This window comes from Hipposideros armiger, unplaced genomic scaffold (genome assembly GCF_001890085.2).
Source record: "Hipposideros armiger isolate ML-2016 unplaced genomic scaffold, ASM189008v1 scaffold_836, whole genome shotgun sequence".
Classification (NCBI taxonomy): Eukaryota; Metazoa; Chordata; class Mammalia; order Chiroptera; family Hipposideridae; genus Hipposideros; species Hipposideros armiger.
Window position 1 is genome coordinate 271,627 of NW_017732186.1, and position 19,848 is coordinate 291,474.

Below are 19,848 nucleotides of genomic sequence, written 5' to 3' on the forward strand. Positions count from 1 at the left end.
TGGATGTATTAAGTTTTAGATATACATTAGGGATCCATTGGGAGATGCTGACTACACAATTGGAGATATGACTTTGAAGTTCAGGGAAGACAGGATTCATTTACATATAAATGTATTGAAAGCCTGAAGGAGATCACCAAGGGATCACCAGCAAAAGGGCTCAAGGATGCATCCTGCAACAAGGTCCACTGTTTGGAGGTTGGAGAGCTGAGGAGGGAACTAGCAATAAGAACTGAGAAGGCAGAGCCAGTGAGGTAGGAGGAAAATAGGGAGCATGTCATGTTGGGAAGTGACATTTCTTTGAAAATGACCATTGTGAGCCTGCCAGACCTGCCTTTCAGGAAACCAGCTCTGTGGTCCTATAGGACAGACTGCAGGCTTTGTGTTGGCTTTCACCTACAAGGATCCTTAAAGGCTCTGGAGCAATAACCGTAAACAGTGAGGTGTCTAGGAGTCTAAATTCTCTCTATTTTCACAGGGGCAATATGGAAGAATAGAGTCTACTCTGTGATTCCCACGCAGGGGGATACAGACAGAAGCAGTTGCCAGTGGCATATTGCAATCATTTCCCTACACAGGTTTCACTCCCCTGGCCCTGATTTTGAATGAGTCCCTAGAGACACATTCCCCACCTCCTCTTTAAGATCCATCCCCATGTATGCCTCCCCACAGACAGTGTGAGCTCCCAGGCCTCAGGCCGAGGAACATGGTGAGAATCTTTAAAGAAAACTCCCAAACTATTCTTCCTAATCCTTACTGCTCTGTACTTGGCGGCCCCAGCCTTCTATTTCTTCTAAGCGTTCATATGTCCAGCAGTGGCTTTACTTTCTCATGGCATCAGGCCACCTCTGTCTACAGGTTCACCTGGCTGATACCTTCATACAAGCAACTCAGAAATGGGCAACGTGCATTTCTTTTCTAGTTTTGTTTTCTCTTCCTGACTGAAAATGACCAAATGAGATCAAGAAAGAAGTTAACGAAATTAAGAGCATCTCACTTTGATATTTGATACTTTCATAAACTATATTTGTAGAGGAAGACACATATTGGCAGTAGAAAAATGAATTAGAAATGATTATAGCTAGAGGAGGCTGATTTGTAGCGGAGGGGCCAGTGGGAGCTTTGCTGGCTTAACAGTCTTGACTTTAAAGGGACAGACCTAGCAAAAGAATCTAAGAATTTAGAAGCAAAAAGTTCAGTCCCTTTAAAGATAGTTATAGAGAATCACTATATTAAATAGGAATTCCTATACAATGAATTGCTAATTATATTATTTACTCTCAAAACAAACACTGGTAGACAATATGAAATAAAGTATTTCTCCAGTAACATCATGTACTAGGGATACAACAGTGAATAAAATAGATTTCTTGTCCTTAAAATATGAATAGTGTATCAAAAGAAAGAATTATATATGATTAATTAAAGGTTTTTTTTAATAGTTTGCTCCTTTTTTATTGTCTCCCCAACCAAACTGTAAACTTAAAGGCAGAAGATCTGCTTTCTTCTGAGTGGGCGGACAGATGGATAAATGAATAATAAAATAGCAATGATTCAAAGTAACAAATGCTTCAAGACAGACAAAAAAAGAAGTGCTTTGGGTACTCAATGAGAAAAAAGGTATTAGTCAGCCTGGGAGGTCATGGCGACAATTCATGGAGGAGATGACATTAGTCATTAGCTTTAAAGGATGAGTACAAATCCCACATGGGAAAAGATAAAGGAAAGAATTTTGCCAGGAATAGCCTTAATAGAGCTGAGATGGAAAGAGCATTTTATAAAAAGAAAAATCAGAAGTATCTTTAGGCATGGGATTTCCTGGAGAAAACAGTATGATGATGAGATTAGAAGAACAAAATTTGGGGGTGGGGTGCTTAGAAAAAAGTCTTTTATCCTTCAAGGAGGAGAAAATAAACAAGGAGCAAGATCATGCAAAGAAAAAAAGAAAGTGAAAAGGTAGCAAAGGAGACGTTCAAAGGCAGTTATGTTTGAATAAAGCAAGACGTTAAATTTAGCTATGATTTGAGATGGGGGAGGTGGGTAGGGGACAGGGAAGTGAATTTAGAAGCTAGAACTAAAAGTGCTATATAGAAAAAGTTGCATTGTTAAGAATCAGCAAGACTTGACATTTGAATACTTCTCCAAGGTCACACAGCTAATCACTGATAGAGCACCCAGAATCCAGGGCTGCTATTATCCCATTGTTCTTTCCAACACATGAACCAGTCAAATTCTAAGTATTTGCATTAGAGTTATGAGAAGTCACCCACTGTGAGGAAATATTGAAAACTAAAGCACACCATGCTTTGGTTGTAGGGAGTTGATCTGTCAACATTGTGGAGCACATTTATTTCAGTTCACTTTGAGCAGGAAAAATATTACAAGATTCAGAAACATTAAATTTGCAAACATATAATATAATTGAAATGGTTATAGTTTATTTAAAAGAAATGAAGTGCTCTGCCTAAGGATTAAAGTTAATGCATTCCTTCAAGGGGCATTGAGGAGAAACAAGAAATAGTGTTAAGTAATTTTGTGTTGTGTTAGATATGCTCAAGAGCACATTAGGGTGAGAAGATACCAACCAAAACAACAAATAAACTGTGAAATGCTGAGCAGGTTGAAAGAAGCCTCAGCATATTGGTTACCAATTTATCAAAGTGGCAAGACAGTCATGTGACATACAGAAACTGACAGATGTTGGATTTTGTTTGAGACATAATAATTAAATATTCTGAGAATACACTCTAATTCTCAGAATTAAATATTCTGAGAATACACTCTATGTCATAGATGACATAGAAAGTCATCTATGAATGCATATATGCATGAATGCATAATAATTAAATATTCTGAGAATACACTTTAATTCTCAGAATTAAATATTCTGAGAATACACTCTATGTCATAGATGACATAGAAAGTCATCTATGAATGCATATAAAATGGTCTCATAAAAGTGTCCTGGGCTGGCCGAGTAGCTCGGTTAAGAGTTAGCTTGGGAGGGCGAGCTCTGAGCAGCAGGGCTGCCAGTTCGGATCCTACATGGGCCAGTGACGCTGTGCCCTCTACAGCTAAGGTTGTGAACAACAGCTCGATCTGGAGCTGGGCTGCCATAAGTGGCTGGCGATGGTGTAGGCTGCAGGCCCTGCTGCAGTGGACTGCTGTGAGCTTCTGTGAGTGGCTGATAGCCAGCATGAGTAGCTGGTGGCTGGCAGCTGGCGAGAGCTGCCGTGAGCAGCCATGAGCTGCCGTGAGCTGCTGTGAGTGGCTGTCCAATGGCCGGCGACTGACTACCTCAGCTGGGAAGAGTGCAATGATCATAATACCAACATGGGCCAGTGAAGTGGTATCCTCCACAACTAGACTGAAGAACAAAAGGACAGCAACTTGTCTGTTCCCCTTCCCCGATTCCTCAACATTGTTCCCCTCCCCCAACTCCCCAATAAAAAACTTAAAAAAAAGTATCCTTACATAAATTCTCTTTCTCATGATCTATGAATAAATATTTAAGGAAGATTTAGTTGATTTCAAACACTTCCAAGAGGTCAAATCAAAGACTTGCAGAAGACCAAGGCTTGTGCTTTTTGCTACACTACTGTCACAATTGTTTGTTCAGAATTTGCATCAAATAGAAATGCAATCATTAACATTAATCCAAGAATTCACAGACCAAGAAAATTCCAAAGAAACCCAGACACTAGACTTTGCTTCCAATTGACACCATTGCAAATTAGCAACGGAGAAAAGACGTTTTTCAAGTAAGTAGTAAAAAAGCTAGCATCTCTCAAGCTTTTATATGCACATTAATAGCTTAGAGATATTGTTAAAATGCAGTTTCAGTAGGTCTGTGGTAGGCCTGAGAATCTGCATTTCTAATCAGCTCCCAGGGAATACTGCCCATGCTGATACTCTGCATGGGCAGGGTCCAGGGTTATATTTGATCTCCTAGTGGGAAGTTATCTCTCCCAAATGCCTGCAGCACTTTGCTTATATCACCCACAGTGATGTCATTACATAATTCCCTGGGTTTATTACATTGATGCCATTAATTTTGTCTGCACTGCAATATTTATTACTATGCTGGTGCAGAAGTGTTGAATGAACAAATATTGAAGGAAATACTCATTTCTCAATCAACAGTGGCAAATTCTGCTGGGTAAAGGTTTACACTACAAGAAAAGAAAGGCTAAATTGATGAAAAAATTATCTCTGTGGGTGAGCTTTGCAAATCCGAAAACCACAGTGAAGTGTCTTCATGTGCAACCTGCAGTGGCATTTTGTCAGTTTTAGAAAATGTCTGCTTTCTAGAGATATTAGTACCTTAGGCTCCTATAGCCCATTGGTTCACATTGAGCACCAATATCCTTGTGATAAAATTTGAACATATAACAAAAGGTAAAGTAAATAAAACATATTTTCTTGTTCTTATTTTTGTCTGACAAACTTCACTCTAGGTATTTTTCAGAAATGGAGACATGACAATTTAATACAAAGCATATAAATTAAGTTGTCCCATGTAATCATAATTATACATGTTATAAATATATAATTATATATTTATTATATCATATATCATATATATTATATACACATATACATACATATATATGTAACACATACAATAATATATGTGTGTGCATGTGTATGAGGTTGGACAATTAAGGTCATAAAATCATCCTAGAAAAAGTGCTACATACCTCATTGCAGAATATCACTACTGTCACCTTTGCAGCACTCCCCTTGGGAAGCTATGCACCGACACCAGTGCCTAGTCCATCCTTCAAAGCAGTTTTGGAACCCTTCTTCTGGAATGGCCATCAAAGCTGTTGTCATATTACCCTTGATGTCCTGAATGTCATCAAAATGTTTTCCCTCCAATATTTCCTTTGTCTTTGGGTAAAGAAAGAAGTCACTGGAGGCCAGATAAGGTGAGTAGGGAGGGTGTTCCAATACAGTTATTTGTTTACTGGCTAAAAACTCCCTCATAGGCAGTGCCATGTGAGCTGGTGCATTGTCGTGATGCAAGAGCCATGAATTGTTGGTGAAAAGTTCAGGTCGTCTAACTTTTTCATGTAGCTTTTTCAGCACTTCCAAATAGTAAATTTGGTTAACTGTTTGTCCAGTTGGTACAAATTCAAAAAAGGTTAGCAACATCATCGCAACAAGTTTGTGAACTTAATTGTCAGACTGTGCACTCGCCCAAACTGGGAAACACATGGTCATTTTTACCTCTAAGTTCAACGTACTATGAAGGGACTGGACCATTGTTGGTGCATTTCTAAATGTGTGCCATTGGCCTAGGTAGATTTAGCTCATAAACTGGGAAGCAGCATTTTGAAAAAAAAGAAATAGAATAAATAGATATTTGTATTATCTTCAGAAACTTTAACAGATTTAAAATCACATAATCAATTCATGAAAAAAATCTAGAAGGAAAGGACAGTGACCTTTTTATAAATGGCACTGCAGTGAATAAAGAAAATGTGGTGGGGTTAGTTTGTAGGTCTTAGATATTTTGACTTGATTTATTAATTAATTGATAAAATTTAAATTAATATTTTCCAAAATTGTGAATGATAAAATGGAATACAGTTATGTCAATGTAGGTTCATCAGTTGTACACATGTACCACTTTGGTGGGGGATGTTGTTAATGGGGGTGGCTGTTCACGTTTAAGGCAGGGTATTTATGGGAAATCTCTGTACCTTCTGCTCAGTTTTGCTGTGAACCTAAAGCTGTTGTAAAAATAGTCTATTGAAAAAAAAGAAGAGGACTTGCAGTCAAGATGGCAGAGTAGATAAACACTGTACTTGCTTTCTCCAATGACCACAGCATAATTACAACTAAATTATTGAACAATCATCATTGAGAACCACTTGAAGACTAGCTGAACAGGAATCATGTAACTAAAACTCTAAAGAATCCATGACTAGACTAGTAGGAGAGACAGAGACATGGAATGGGTAGGTCTCACACCCATGCTATGACAATTAAGAATCAGGAGGGATATCTCTGCTGCGGAGTTTCCCTTGAGGAGTGAGGGGTTCCAGCCCGACATTGGGCTCCACGGTCTGGGAAGAGGAGTCCCCATAATATCTGGCTGTGAAAACCAACAGGGATTGGATGCTACTGATAGGGAGGGCTGCTGGAGTCCTAGGCATTCTTCTCGAGAGGCCTACACATGGACTTGCTCATTCACAAACTCACTCGCTCTGAGCTCCAGTGCAGGGGCAGCAGCTTGAAAAGTACCAGGGACATATGCAAAGGAACTGAATTGACTAGCTTCAGGGCTAGGGCTGGAGGGGTAGGGGTCATGACAGCTCTTTTCAGGGATGGAAGTACTGGCAGGTGCCATTGCCCCTTTGTTGAGCCCTTCCCTGACACACAGAGCCAGGAGGTATAGGTGGGTGTACAATCTGAGTTCTCCATTAATCTGGCTAACATCTTTTGCCCTGCCCTGGTGAGACATGCCCCACCCAACTAGCCCACCCAGCCTAAGCTTCTTCCAACAGTTTTTCCATACCAGTGGCCTGCTTGGCTTGCACTATAGACTTTCCTAAAACCTCTCAAAGGTCCACAAACCCCAAACAAACACCAGCTGGTGTCGGTGTGCCCTGCATCTCTTGCTAAGAGGCCCCAAGCCTGGCACAAATGGTGACAGATTTCAGCTTACATTGTAACTCCCATCAGGTGGTCCAAGCCTGGCATAAGCTGCAGTCAGTATTGGATTGGCAACTGGCTTCAATTAAGTTGCCACAAATCTGGCACAAGTGGCAACTGACCTCAGCCCACACTGTGGTGCCCAGCAAAGGGCCCCAAGTACAACCTAGTGGCAGCCAATCTTGGTTCACAGTGTAGCATCTCTCAAGCACCTCCAAGCCCAGCACAGGCAGCAATGAACAACAGACCACTGTGTAGCTCCCACCACATGGCCCCAAGTTGGTAAATGGCAGCTGATCTTGGTCTGAACCAAAGCTCTTCCTAAGAGGCTCCAGAACCCAAACACTTGGTGGCTGGCTTCAGACCATACCAGAGCACCACCCAACCAACGCCACAAGTAACATATCCAAAGGACAGACTCAGCTGGCTCCCTGGGTCAGAGTCCCCTCCCCCCCCAACCCCAGCAGCTTGTAGTCTGTGGACATATCTAATCCCCACAGCCAGCCAGCAGAAAAGTCAATCTCACCCTTTGACATGCCAGCAGCAATCAAGGCTCAACTGCAACAGAAGGGCACACACAATCCACAGAAGGAACACTTCTGGAGCACCTGGCTCAGGTGAACAGGGAGACTGTGCCACTGGGCCTCACAGTACACCAACTACTTAAGGCCATTCCGTCAATACTGGAAGACATAGCAGATCTACCTAATACATAGAAACAAACACAGGGGATGTGGCCAAAATGAGGAGACAAAGAAACACGTTCCAAATGAAAGAATAGATCAAAGCTCCAGGAAAACAAACTATACAAAATGGAGACAAGTAATCTACCAGATATGGAGTTAAAAAACACAAGTTATGGGGCTGGCTGAGTGGCGCATCAGTTGGGAGATGGCTTGGGAAGCCGGCTCTGAGTGGTGGGGCCCTGGTTCGGATCCCACATGAGAGCCAGTGGTGCTGCACCCTTTACAGTTAGGATGGTGGGCAGCAGCGCGACCTGGAGCTGGGCTGCCATGGGTCACCGGCGATGGCGTGGGCTGTGGTGGGGCTGGCCAGCAGTGAGCATGGGCTTTCATGGGCTGCCATGGGCCACCATGAGCAGCCGTCCAACAGCCAACAGGCGATTGCCTCTCCCAGGAAGAGCACAGTGATGGTGCCAGCATGGGCCAGTGAGGCAACGTCCTCCACAGCTAGACTGAAGAGTAGGGGTAAGCAACTTGTCTGTTCCCCTCCCCCAATTCCCCAATAAAATCTTTAAAAAAAAATACACACATTATAAGGATGCTCAGTGAACTTATGGGAGAATAGATTAACTCAGTAAGAAGCCTAATAAATAGATAGAACCCATAAAAAGAACCAGTCAGAAATGAAAAATGCAATAACTAAAATGAAGAATATATTACAAAAAATCAATACCAGATTAGACAAAATATAGGATCAAATCAGCGATCCGGAAAACAAGGTAGCTGAAAACACCCACTTAGAACATCAAAAAGAAAAAAAATTGGCATAAAAAATGAGAATAGTTTAAGGGGCCTTTGAGACAACATCAAGCATACCAACATTTTTATCATAGGGGCACCAGAAGGAGAAGAAAGAGAGCAAGGGAGTGAAAACCTATTTGAAGAAATAATGACGGAAAACTTCCCTAACCTGGTGAAGGAAGTAGACATACAAGTTGAGGAAGTACAGAGAGTCCCAAACAAGATGAACCCAAATTGGCCCACACCAAGACACATAATTAAAATGCCAAATGTTGAAGTCAAAGAGAAGATCTTAAAAGCAGCAACAGAAAGGCAGGTAGTTACATATAAACTAGCTCCCATAAGACTGTCAGGTGATATTTTTCAACAGAAACTTTGCGAGCCAGAAGGGAGTGGCATGATACATTAAAAATGATGAAAATCAAAGAACTACAACCAAGACTAATATACCTAGTAAGACTTTCATTCAGAATTGAAGAAAAGATAAACATTTTCCTAGACAAGAAAAGCTAAAAGAGTTCATCACAACTAAACCAGCATTTCAATTGAAATAGACCACATGTTAAAGGGATTTCTTTAAGTAGGAAAGGAAAAAATACATAAACAAGAAGATAGAGAAAAGAAAAAACATTCCCACTGACAAAGAGGCAAACACTTAGTAAAAGTAATGGATCAACCAACTATAAAGCCAGTACAAAAGTTAAAAGGCTAAAGTAGGAAGATCATGTGTAATTACAACAATAAATTAAGGGATATGCACACACACACACACACACAACACACACACACACGAAATAAAAAGTAATTTAAAAAAATGTGGAGGGAGTGAGTGAAAATTATAGTGATTTTAGAATATGCTCATCTTGAGTGATCATCAACTTAAAATAGACTGCTGCAAACTTAGCTTGGTATATATGAAGCATGGTAACCACAAACCAAAGATGTATAAGAGCTATACAAGAAATAAAGAGAAAGGGATGCAAAAATGACACCATAGGAAGTTATTCACGTGCAAGAGAAGACAGCAAGACATTAAGAAAGGAACAGAAAAAAAACTAAGAACACAAGCAGAAAACAATTAATAAAATGGCAATAACGATATGCCTATCAATAATTATCTTAGGGCCGGCCGAGTGGCGCAATGGTTAAGAACTGGCTTGGGACGCCAGAGGGCCCCGGTTCGGATCTCACATATGAGGGCCAGTGAACACTGCCCTCCACAGCTAAGATACTGAACAACAGCTCAACCTGGAGCTGGGCTGCCGTGAGTCGCTGGCGACGGCGTAGGCTGCAGTCCCTGTGGCAGTGGGTTGCCATGGGCTACCGTGTGTAGCCAGCAGCCAGCGTGAGCGGCCAGCAGCCGCAGTGAGCGGCCGTCCAGAAGCCAGTGACTGATCTGCCTCTCCCGGGAAGAGTGCAATGATGGTGCCAACTTGGGCCAGTGAAGCAATGTCCTCCACAACTAGATTGAAGAACAAAATGACAGCAACTTGTCTGTTCCCCTTCCCCAATCCCCCAGCACTGTTCCCTTCCCCAATAAAAATCTTAAAAAAAAAATAAAGAAAGATACAAACAGACTGAAAGTAGAGCAATGGAAAAAAGATAGTTCATGCAAATAAAAATAAAAAATAAAGCTGGGGTAGCAATACTTACATATGACAAAATTTAAAACAAAGACTGTAACAAGAGACAAAGAAGGGCATTTCAAAATGAGAAAGGGATCAATCCAAGAAGAGAATATAACTCTTTAAACATCTATACACCCAACATAGGAGCACCTAAATGTAAAAAGCAAATATTGACAGATATAGAGGGAAGGATAAACAGCTCTGCAGTAATTATAAGGGACTTTAACACCCCATTGACATCAGTGGAGAGATCACCCAGACAGAAAATCCACAAGGAGAGTGGCCTTAAGCGACACATTAAACTAGATGGATTTAATTGATATTTTTAGGACATTTCACCCAAAATCAGCAGAATATACATTCTTTTCAAGTGTACATGGAACATTTTCCAGGATAGACCACATGTTAGGACACAAAACAAATCGCAATACATTTAGGAAGATTGAAATCATATCAAGCATCTTCTCTGATCACAATGGTGTGAAACTAGAAATCAATTATAAGAAGAAAACTGAAAAACACAAACATGGGGAGGCTAAATAACATGCTACTAAACAATGAATGGAGAAAATGAAGGAATCAAAATATACCTTGAGACAAATGAAAACACAATGACCCCAAAAAAGTTCTAAGAGAAAAACTTATAACAATATCTGCCTACCTCAAGAAACAACAAAATTTTCAAATAAACAATCTAAGCTTACACATAAAGGAACTAGAAAATGAACAACAACAACAACAAAAAGCCCAAAATAAGTAGGAGGAAGGAACTAATAAAGATCAGGGCGGAAATAAACAAAATATAGTCTAGAAAACAATATGAAAGATGACTGAAACCAAGAGCTGGTTCTTCGGAAAGATAAACAAATTGATAAACTATTTGCCAGATTTGTGAAGAAAAAAAAAAGAGAGCCTGAATAAATAAAATAAAAATGAAATAGGAGAAATGACAGCCAACACCACAGAAATACAAATGATTATAAGGAAATACTATGAACAATTATATACCAAGACGTTGGACAACGTAGAAGAAATGGATAAATTCCTAGAAACATCCCATCTTCCAAGGCTGAATCAGGAAGAAACAGAACACCTGAACAGACCTATAACTACTAAAGAAAATGAATCAATAATCAAAAAACTCCCAACAAACAAAAGTCCAGACCAGATGGCTTCACATGTGAATTTTACCAAACATTCAATGAAAAATTAATATCTATCCTTCTCAAACGATTCCAAAATATTGAAGAGGAGGGAAAGCTCCCAAAATCATTTTATGAGACTACCATTACCCTGATATCAAAACCAGATAAAAACACTACAAAAACAAGAATTATAAGCCAATATACCTGATAAGCATAGATGCTAAAGTACTCAATAAAATATTGGCAAACAAAATTCAGCAATATATTAAAAAGATCATATACCAGGGTCAGGTGGGGTTTATTCCTGAATGCAAGGCTGGTTCAATATCTACAAACCAATAACATGATATATCACATAAACAAAATGAAGGGTACAAATCATATGATCATATCAATAGAAGCAGAAAAAACATTTGACAAAATCCAATATCCATCTATGATAAAAACTCTCAGCAAAGTGGAAATAGAGGGAACATAAGTCAGCATAATAAAGGCCATACATGACAAACCCACAGCTAACATCACGCTTATCAGTGAAAAGCTGAAAGCTTTTTCTCTAAGATCAGGAACAAGACAAGGAAATCTACTTTCACTGCTTTTGTTCAACATAGTACTGGAAGTCCAAGCTACAGCAATCAGACAAGAAAGAGAAATAAAAGCATCCAAATCCAAAAGGAAGAAGTAAAATTGTAATTATTTGCAGAAAAACTGATAATATAGAGAGAGAACCTTAAAGAATCCACCAAAAAACTATTATAAGTAATAAATGAATTCAGTAAAATAGGATGCAAAACTAATATTCATAAATTGGTTGCATTTTATACACCAATAACGAATTATCAGGAAGAAAAATTAAGAAAATAATCCCATTTACAATTGCATAAAAAAGAATAAATTACCTAGAAATAAATTTAACTAAGGACATAAAAGACCCATCAGAAAACTGTAAGACATTGAAGAAAGAAACTGAAGATACAAATAAATGGAGCATATACTATGCTGATGGATAGGAAGCATTAACATCATTAAAAATGATTAAGTTGTCTCACGCCTCTAAGTAGCATGGTCAACATCAGCCTCACCCATTACACATGTGTGGGTGAGAAAGACGGAGAAGAGCGAGCAACTGGACAGTGACCCCTCAGGCATTCCTTAAGTAGATACTTCTCTTCTTCGAAATTAAATCCTTATCATCACCTTCTTTGGTTATCGGTTTCACTTTCCCCTCAAAACAGATTGCAGGAAAGTGGGTTTTCCTTAAAGTATCAGTTTCTTGGATTGTAATTTACAGGTTTGGCCATAATGTTCAGAAAAACATATTGCTAACCTATATAGTAGATACGTTATTGAAATATCCTAACATGTACTGAGCTCTGCATCTGAAATCATAGCAATGAAAGGAAAGAAAGGGTCTTTACTTTCTTTTATCCAACCTTATGATTAGAACTATGTATTCCCTTTAACCCTGATGACAGATTTATGGAACATTTAATAATAGAAGTCAGTTTCTTTTCATTCTTTTTCTTTTACTTGTCATCTCCAGAAATTTGTGCAACAGTAGTTCCAATAAAATCATGGCTACTAAGGAAACTTTCTACTAAAAAAAAGAAATAAATTGGAAAGCAAATTACTAAGTATTAAGTAAAATGTTTAACTGATATAAAGACTATGTTGAATGAAATAAGACGAAAAAAAGGAAAGTCATCTAAAGCTATGTCACAAACTTTGTCACATCTATTAAATGTTGCTATTAAATCTATAGCTTATGGATTATAGAACTCCCAAAATATTTAATATTTTAAAACTTACAAGAAAATGCCAGATGATAAATGAAGTAATAAATTATTTAAAATAAAGTAAAAAAAAGTCAACTAAATCAAAATTTTCATTATAAAACTTAAGCCAACAAATTGGTAAGCAGCGATAAGACCATGAAAGGACAGTGGGACAGTGGGATTTGACTGTAATATTCTTAAGAGCCTTGAATTCATTTGTGTCTCTAAGTAATCACAAAAGAAAGCCGTTTCAGAAGCTATATTTTCTTAATTAGAGGAAAGGGGCTGGTCTGGTATAAAACACTTTGCCAATGCATGAGACAATTACCAATATTAGTAGATGCAATAGCAGGAGGATCAGAGTAAAGACAATAGCAATAAAACAAAAAAGCAAAGATAATACAATGGTCATGATTCAGAAAGATGCAAAAGAGCCTTCTCAGCACCACCAGTAACCTGGATTGTGTTGGAAGAAAGACTGGAAATGCTAATAAGGAATGTGATTAAAGGTGGGCCTGTGGTTATAAATTGCTTTTTTAATGGTGATGATAGTAGCTGACATAGAGTATAATAAGAAGATGAGAATGTCAGTATCAATTTTTATTAGCGTCATGAACAATATACAGTATATTTAAATTAGCTTCATTTGTATTAGTGTTTTTGTAAGTTGTAGCTCGAGAAGCAATAACATGTCCAATATATTCTAAACAAAGAAAACTAAATAAAGTTGCCAATATTCTCTACAAAATAGCCAGAACTTTTATATTGTGGAAAACATGCCACTTTTCCTAAGATAGTCAAAATCCAGGCACACGACACATTCTGGATTATACATCACAACAAATCTAAGGAATAAATTGGAGGAGCAATTGTAGCAAATGGACAAAGTCCTACAAATTTGAAAAGACACTAAAAATATAACCTTACATATATTAAACTTCTTTCCAAGATATACCTAGAATGATAATTACAGTCTATATCTGGGTCAACTTAAACCAATTAAGAAATGGGAACTCTTCAGCCTAACCTCAGTCATTCTATTGAAAATAAGCAATCATAAAATTAACAATAACCAGTATTTTTTATTAACTTATTATAATTCTTATTAAAGAAAAATAGGTGAATCAGTTTTGTTTATGAATTTTCTCAGCAATTATCACCAGCTTTCTGAGTCGGTCTAATTACAAATTAGGTAAAATTAAAAATCTAATAAAAACAATTTTTAGAGAATTAGAAGAATAAGAAACAATATTACTTTAATTAAAATATATTCTTTGTTTGAATTTCATAAAACTAAGCTTTGAAAAGCATACCATAAGGGTTAAAGTATAGAATTTTAAAATCTAGCTACTGAAGTTATGAACTGTGAACCATTTATTTTTTATTTATATCCTAGACAGTATTAATTGTGTATGAGAGAAAGTGTAGCCTGGTGGTTAAGAAGCTGATCTGTAAGTCAGAAGTCTGTTACTTACTAGTTGTGAAATCTTGGGCTAGTTCCACAAACTATTTTCAATTTCTCCATCTGAAAATTGGAAATCTCACAGTTTCTACCTTTTAAGGTTATTGTGAGGATTAAATGAGACAGAGTGATGAATAATGCTCAAGAGTGTCTGGCACACAATAAGACCTCAGTAAATATCAGGTTTTTAAAAAATAATTATTAATGCCAATGAAGTGTTTAAATAGAAATTTCTATTTCTCCAGAAAGGTTATATTAAACATTTCTTCCCTCCAAAAAGCTGCTTCTCTCTGCTAATTCCTTCCTTTTTCTCTATGAATTATATATTTCTCCTTAGGGCAAAGCACACACTTATTCCTTCAGTATTCTCCTTTTCGAGTTATTTTTCGAAACACATCGCTCAAAGGCCTTTCCCTACACCCTCCAAATACTTTGATTCCCTAAAAAGACTGACTGGAAACAGTTACTTCAACAGGTGAGAGGAACCTGGGTGAGTCCCTGAGCTCCGTGTCTGCTCTAGACCACTAGGAAACCAGTTCCTGATATGGCAAACATCTCACTCACTTTGAGCCCTTTATCATTTTAAACTTCTCTTGGTCATTCCACAGGGGACATAACATTTCCAAACTGATAGGAATTTTAAATGAGAGCAGATTTAAGAAACCAAAATTTAAGTGAGACAGGCAATGCAGTTATTTAACACCTGTGTGTGTATTATATGTTTGCTCCTATAAAAGTAGTTTAAAATGTAAAATTCTCAACGACAAAATTAATAATGTAGGCAGTACCATGGATTCCCTACTGACAAATTTCCACAGAGAAGAGCATCAGTGTGAAAGCTTGTACTTAATTCTGATAGATATGTGTTCCACTAAATAGGTGGACCAAACCTGACAGGATGAATCATATGGAACACGGAAGTAACTAAGATAGCCCTTGCTTCAGGAAATCACAGAGCCCAGTTGTTTGGGAGAATAACTATGTAAATTGTTAATGCACACATTATGAATCTCAATGTGTATCAGACATTGTTACACATCCTCCAGTTTTCAAATAGTTCTCTGAGGAACACATATAGGCCATTGTCATTTTCACAAAGGTGGATAGATAGCGGGCTTGGGACTTTCTGTGTTTTGCAATAACAAATTCAGAGGAGACAAGGGACTTATCTTGTTCCTGACACAATTTCGCTAAAAAATATCACCAGTACAGAAAATGTATTGTTAGTATGTGTTTCTTTTTAAACATGTACTTTAAAAAAAACTATACCTCACAAAGATATTGTGAAAGAAAATCCAATTGGAGTTTATTCTGCAAAACTTATTAAAGTGGACTTCCCAGAATGTTACCTGAGGTGTATCTAAGATGGAAGTTCTGGAATCCACATAAAAACCTATCAAACACATTATCTTCAAATGTCTACATTTTAAAAATCATTCGGTTGGTTACCTGATAGAATTATCTAATTATTTTTTTAAAATGGAGAATTTAGGACCTGGGTTATCTGTTAATCAAGTTCACAGATAAGAGCTCAGTTGTTCACTTACCATCAGTGCAAAACCAAAACACATGTGAGGTGTGTACACCAAGGCAGCACACACTCCATAGAGAAAAGTGGAAATTTACTCACATTACAGCAAAATGCTACTGTTTTTTGTTATCACAATAGTAGCCTGAATTGTTCGGGATCAATTATCAATAGTTTTTCCCTTTCTCTGCTTCTTTGGTGTACAGATAGAGGCCATGTGAAATAAGTCCACTGGCTTATTCCTCGTACTAAACCTGAAATTCTGAGGCTTAAAAAGTATAAAAAATTCTAATAATTAAAGCAAGTCAATATTAGAAAAAGTAATGTAGGGAAAATCTTACCTGATCTCCTGGATTAGAGAATCCATTGGCACTATTGAAAAAAAAAAGTTTTTAATTTTGAAAACTATATGACCGAAACTTTACACCACCTAGATATAATGACCAATAATGGTTAGTACAGACCCCACTTAATTTCCCTCTGGGTGGATTGATCTTTTCTGGTTCTGGCTCTTTGGAGAGAAGAGGACAAATGAATATGGCCCAGAACAGTTGATTCTAGGTTTAGTGCCTTAGGTGACCTTGGGAACAGACGTTATAGATTGGACTTTCCAAATATCTGTCTTGAGAGATTCATTAAAAAATTACAGGAACACAAAGGACTTGATTTATTTTTAAATCAATTTAACCAATTTTATTGTTTATAGAAAAATTTTCAAAAGAACCCTAATTACATTTTTATTGAATTTAAACAAATATATAAATAAAACAGGCAAAAGTTTTATTAATGAATATGTCCCAACATATTGTTTCATAAATTTCATACATAGAGAAAGAGGAGAATAAGCTTCAGCCTTTTAATATCAACATCATTTTAAAAATAAGAAGTTTATAGAAAAAAGAGCTTTGATTTTCCTGACTGAAATGATGGTAACTAAAGAAGTTCATGTTTATAAATACCTGCCTACACAAGGATAAGCAGCATATTGAGAGAGATAACAGGTGGTTTTAAAGATTACTCATGCTACATGAGAAACAGTTGTTTCATTTCTCAGAGAGCATTTTGGCTCTATTTAAGAGTGTATATGTATGTGCCAAAAGAATTTGACGTCCAAAAAAATTGCAAATTAAAAGAGCCACATTTTAAAAGCATGCTAGAGTGGTGTGCTTTTAGAAGTCTAAACAAGAGATTTAAATAATCCAAACCCAGTCCTTAGAAGGCTGATATTTATGGAAGACGTGAGCTTATCCTAAATAAAGATACAAACTGTTTTTCTTAAACCTGTATTTTATTGAGAATTTTGCTGCATACAAACTTAATGTTTATAAATACTGTATTTCAAATATTAGACTACCTGATGTAATTACTTCAAAAGTAACTTAAATTAAAAGTGGAAAATAATACAGTGTAAAATTTCTGTTTAGGTAAAGCCCCATATCTTCTACAGCATTATTCTGCACTTTGATTATCATGGCTAGTGGTAACCACGGTTATATTTTAACTGAAAAAAAAATCATCCTGGAATTTATTAAACATTTTGGGATTCTAGACTTCACTCAAAAAGAAATTATTTACCTTCACTACATATATAAACATGGTTAACGAAACCATTTCATCTGATTAGCCACTTTGAACTGTAAATCTCAAATTGTTTCCAAAGTATTGCACTATTGCTACCTGACTCAGCTCTTCTCAGCAAGGCCGACTGTGAGAAGACTGGGGTGAGAAACAGCTACCCAGAGTGTTTTCAGAGGCCATGGTGAACCTACTTTCTCGTTTAGAATTAAGGGTCACAAAAATATAGCTAATTATAATAAAAGTTATTTTCCTTAAGGGGTATTATTGCCAGTCAATCCTGTTTTCCAGATGTTTAGATCATCAAGGGCCTGTTTATATTTCAATATTACATTACCATCTGTTGGTTACAAAAAGAGAGGGATAACCGTCAAGTTAAACCTTTCAAATGTTTCTTTACAGAGCTGCTGGAAATTCCCAGGAGGGACAGTCGAAAAACAAACATCATCATTTTACTTGAACTAAGTTTAGATTGGGAGCCACTAAACCAGATAACATAAAATCAAAACCTGCTTTGGCAATAAACTAACAATTTGGTCTTTTCCCTTGGCCATTAAAGGTCACTTCAATAATCTGAAGGTCTCCATGAAGCATTCTTCCTTCACTGACCCTTATGTTGTTTTGCATGATGTTCAAATCTATCATGATTGCATTTTGTAAAAATTAGCATTGTACGTCATTTGGACTTTTCTGAGTCCTTTAACTCCTGGTTCATAATAATTTGCTCTCAATACCATGACTCAATGTTCTAGCTTGATTTAAAAAAAGAAGCCCTGAGGATGTTGTAATCATTCTGGCTACACATTAGGGACTGAGCACTGGAACTCCCATATTTCAAGGTGTGGTGGGCACAGTGTCGTGGAACCTGCTTGCTAACTCACCCTTGGTTCCTTTAGAGCGGGTATGCAGCATTTTATCTGCAGTCTCTGCATCCATCTGTAACATGAACACAAGTCTTGAGATCATTCCTTTGACATTGACCAAAACATAAAAACATGTTATTAGGAGTTCTGAAGGTCACTATGAAAAACAGAGTAGGCTTCCATGCTCTTGGATAGTATTCTGACTCTGTAGGGATACAACAGCCCTCACACTCCATGAGTTTTGGAAATACTTCTATAGATGCTGGAACCAGAGGAAACAGTGACAATAGGGCAGATGTCCTTGTCCATAAGTATTTGCAAGTGACTCAAACACTTTGGGCATTACAAAGATAGACTAAAGGATTGTCTGATTAACAGTGGTTGTGAAGGAGACAAAACCTCAAATGCTAAACCAAAAGATTTCAGACTAATGTAATAAAACCTGATTCCTTTACATTTCTAGACCCTTTCTGATACATATCTCTTGCTAAGTCAGAAAAAAATAATTCCCTGTGTAAAAAAGCAACATCAAGGCAAACCCCTAACATGCTCCAATTTCAAAATACCATTGGAAATGCTGATGATCAACAACAATATACATTTACTCCCAGAATTCCAGAATAAATATTGGTTATATTCATCCAAATCTATAAGGAAGGTAAAATTTGAGTGCTGTGTGTGTCAGTAGCAAACTTCCTAAAACACCATTACTAAGTATTTTCAATGTAATTAAATAAATTATCAAAGGGATGCAAATAGTCTGTTGTTTTGGCCCACATGAAGATAGATTCTGACCTGAGTACACTCATTCATTTCACTAGAATCCCCAATAATCTCTTAGTTTAATTCACTTTTACACATTATCAGAAGAAATTCTTAAAAAGAAGAAAGTTGTTTTGCTTGATGAAAATAAGACAGGCCGAGGGCGCTCTCTGTGACTCCTATCCTTAAATACTGAACTAGACTAGCATGCATATCGTGTGGCTGCAATGGTAATGGGAGACGCTTCTCTGCTCTCCGAGGCTGAGTTGTGATTGAAGGCACTGACCTGCCATAGACTTATAATAGGGGAGCAGGTGTGGCAATGATGGACTTTAATTTCCTTTAATAAACCTTTTATGTGCCACACTTTTACTGCCATTTGACGCTCTCCAAGGTCCTGCACATAATAGGTTCATTACTTTTGATTACTATAGTCTATTGAGACAAACAACTCCAGAACACACTATATATTATGTTCAGTTAAACCAATATAGACTATTTATCCATTGTGCATTTTTTCACCTGCAACACTACAGACAAAATTAACGACAGCCCTTGTAAGCTAAAACTATTAAAACCACCAGTACTCTTCTGTCATCATTTCATAATAAACACCCACCAATCATTGAACTGTTTTTAAAATCAGCAAACAAAAAGTGTTCACTGCTTTTGAGAAACAGCAGTTGCTTTAGTCTAAATAAAATGGTTCATTGTTATGAATATTTTTAAATTACATAATAAGAGAAAACAACAATAAAAGAGGTGTGATTTTTTTTCCTGTATTTTTTCCTTCTTTTAAAACAACATGAATTTATGACAGATGTGACACTGCCTAGGATTAAAACGGCTTGGTTTACTCAAGATGGTGGACACTGCGTTGTAAAACCCTCCTTTTCTGTGAATATCTCTGTTGCATGTAAAGTGGCTCAACTCATGCAAACTCCCCCTCCATATGCTAAACAA

At 37.3% G+C, this 19,848-nt stretch overlaps 1 protein-coding gene across 7 annotated transcripts in view; it reads right to left on the reverse strand.

The window, feature by feature from the left end:
- ST18 (ST18 C2H2C-type zinc finger transcription factor) overlaps positions 1–19,848 on the reverse strand; it is a 348,100-nt gene that overhangs the window by 84,646 nt on the left and 243,606 nt on the right. For all 7 annotated transcript variants that reach the window (XM_019629297.1, XM_019629298.1, XM_019629295.1 and 4 more), the window contains 2 exons: positions 18,142–18,196; positions 16,027–16,057 (listed from right to left, as the gene is read on the reverse strand). In XM_019629297.1, the coding sequence (XP_019484842.1) occupies positions 16,027–16,057; positions 18,142–18,196 (86 nt within the window). The remainder of the gene's footprint in view (positions 1–16,026; positions 16,058–18,141; positions 18,197–19,848) is intronic.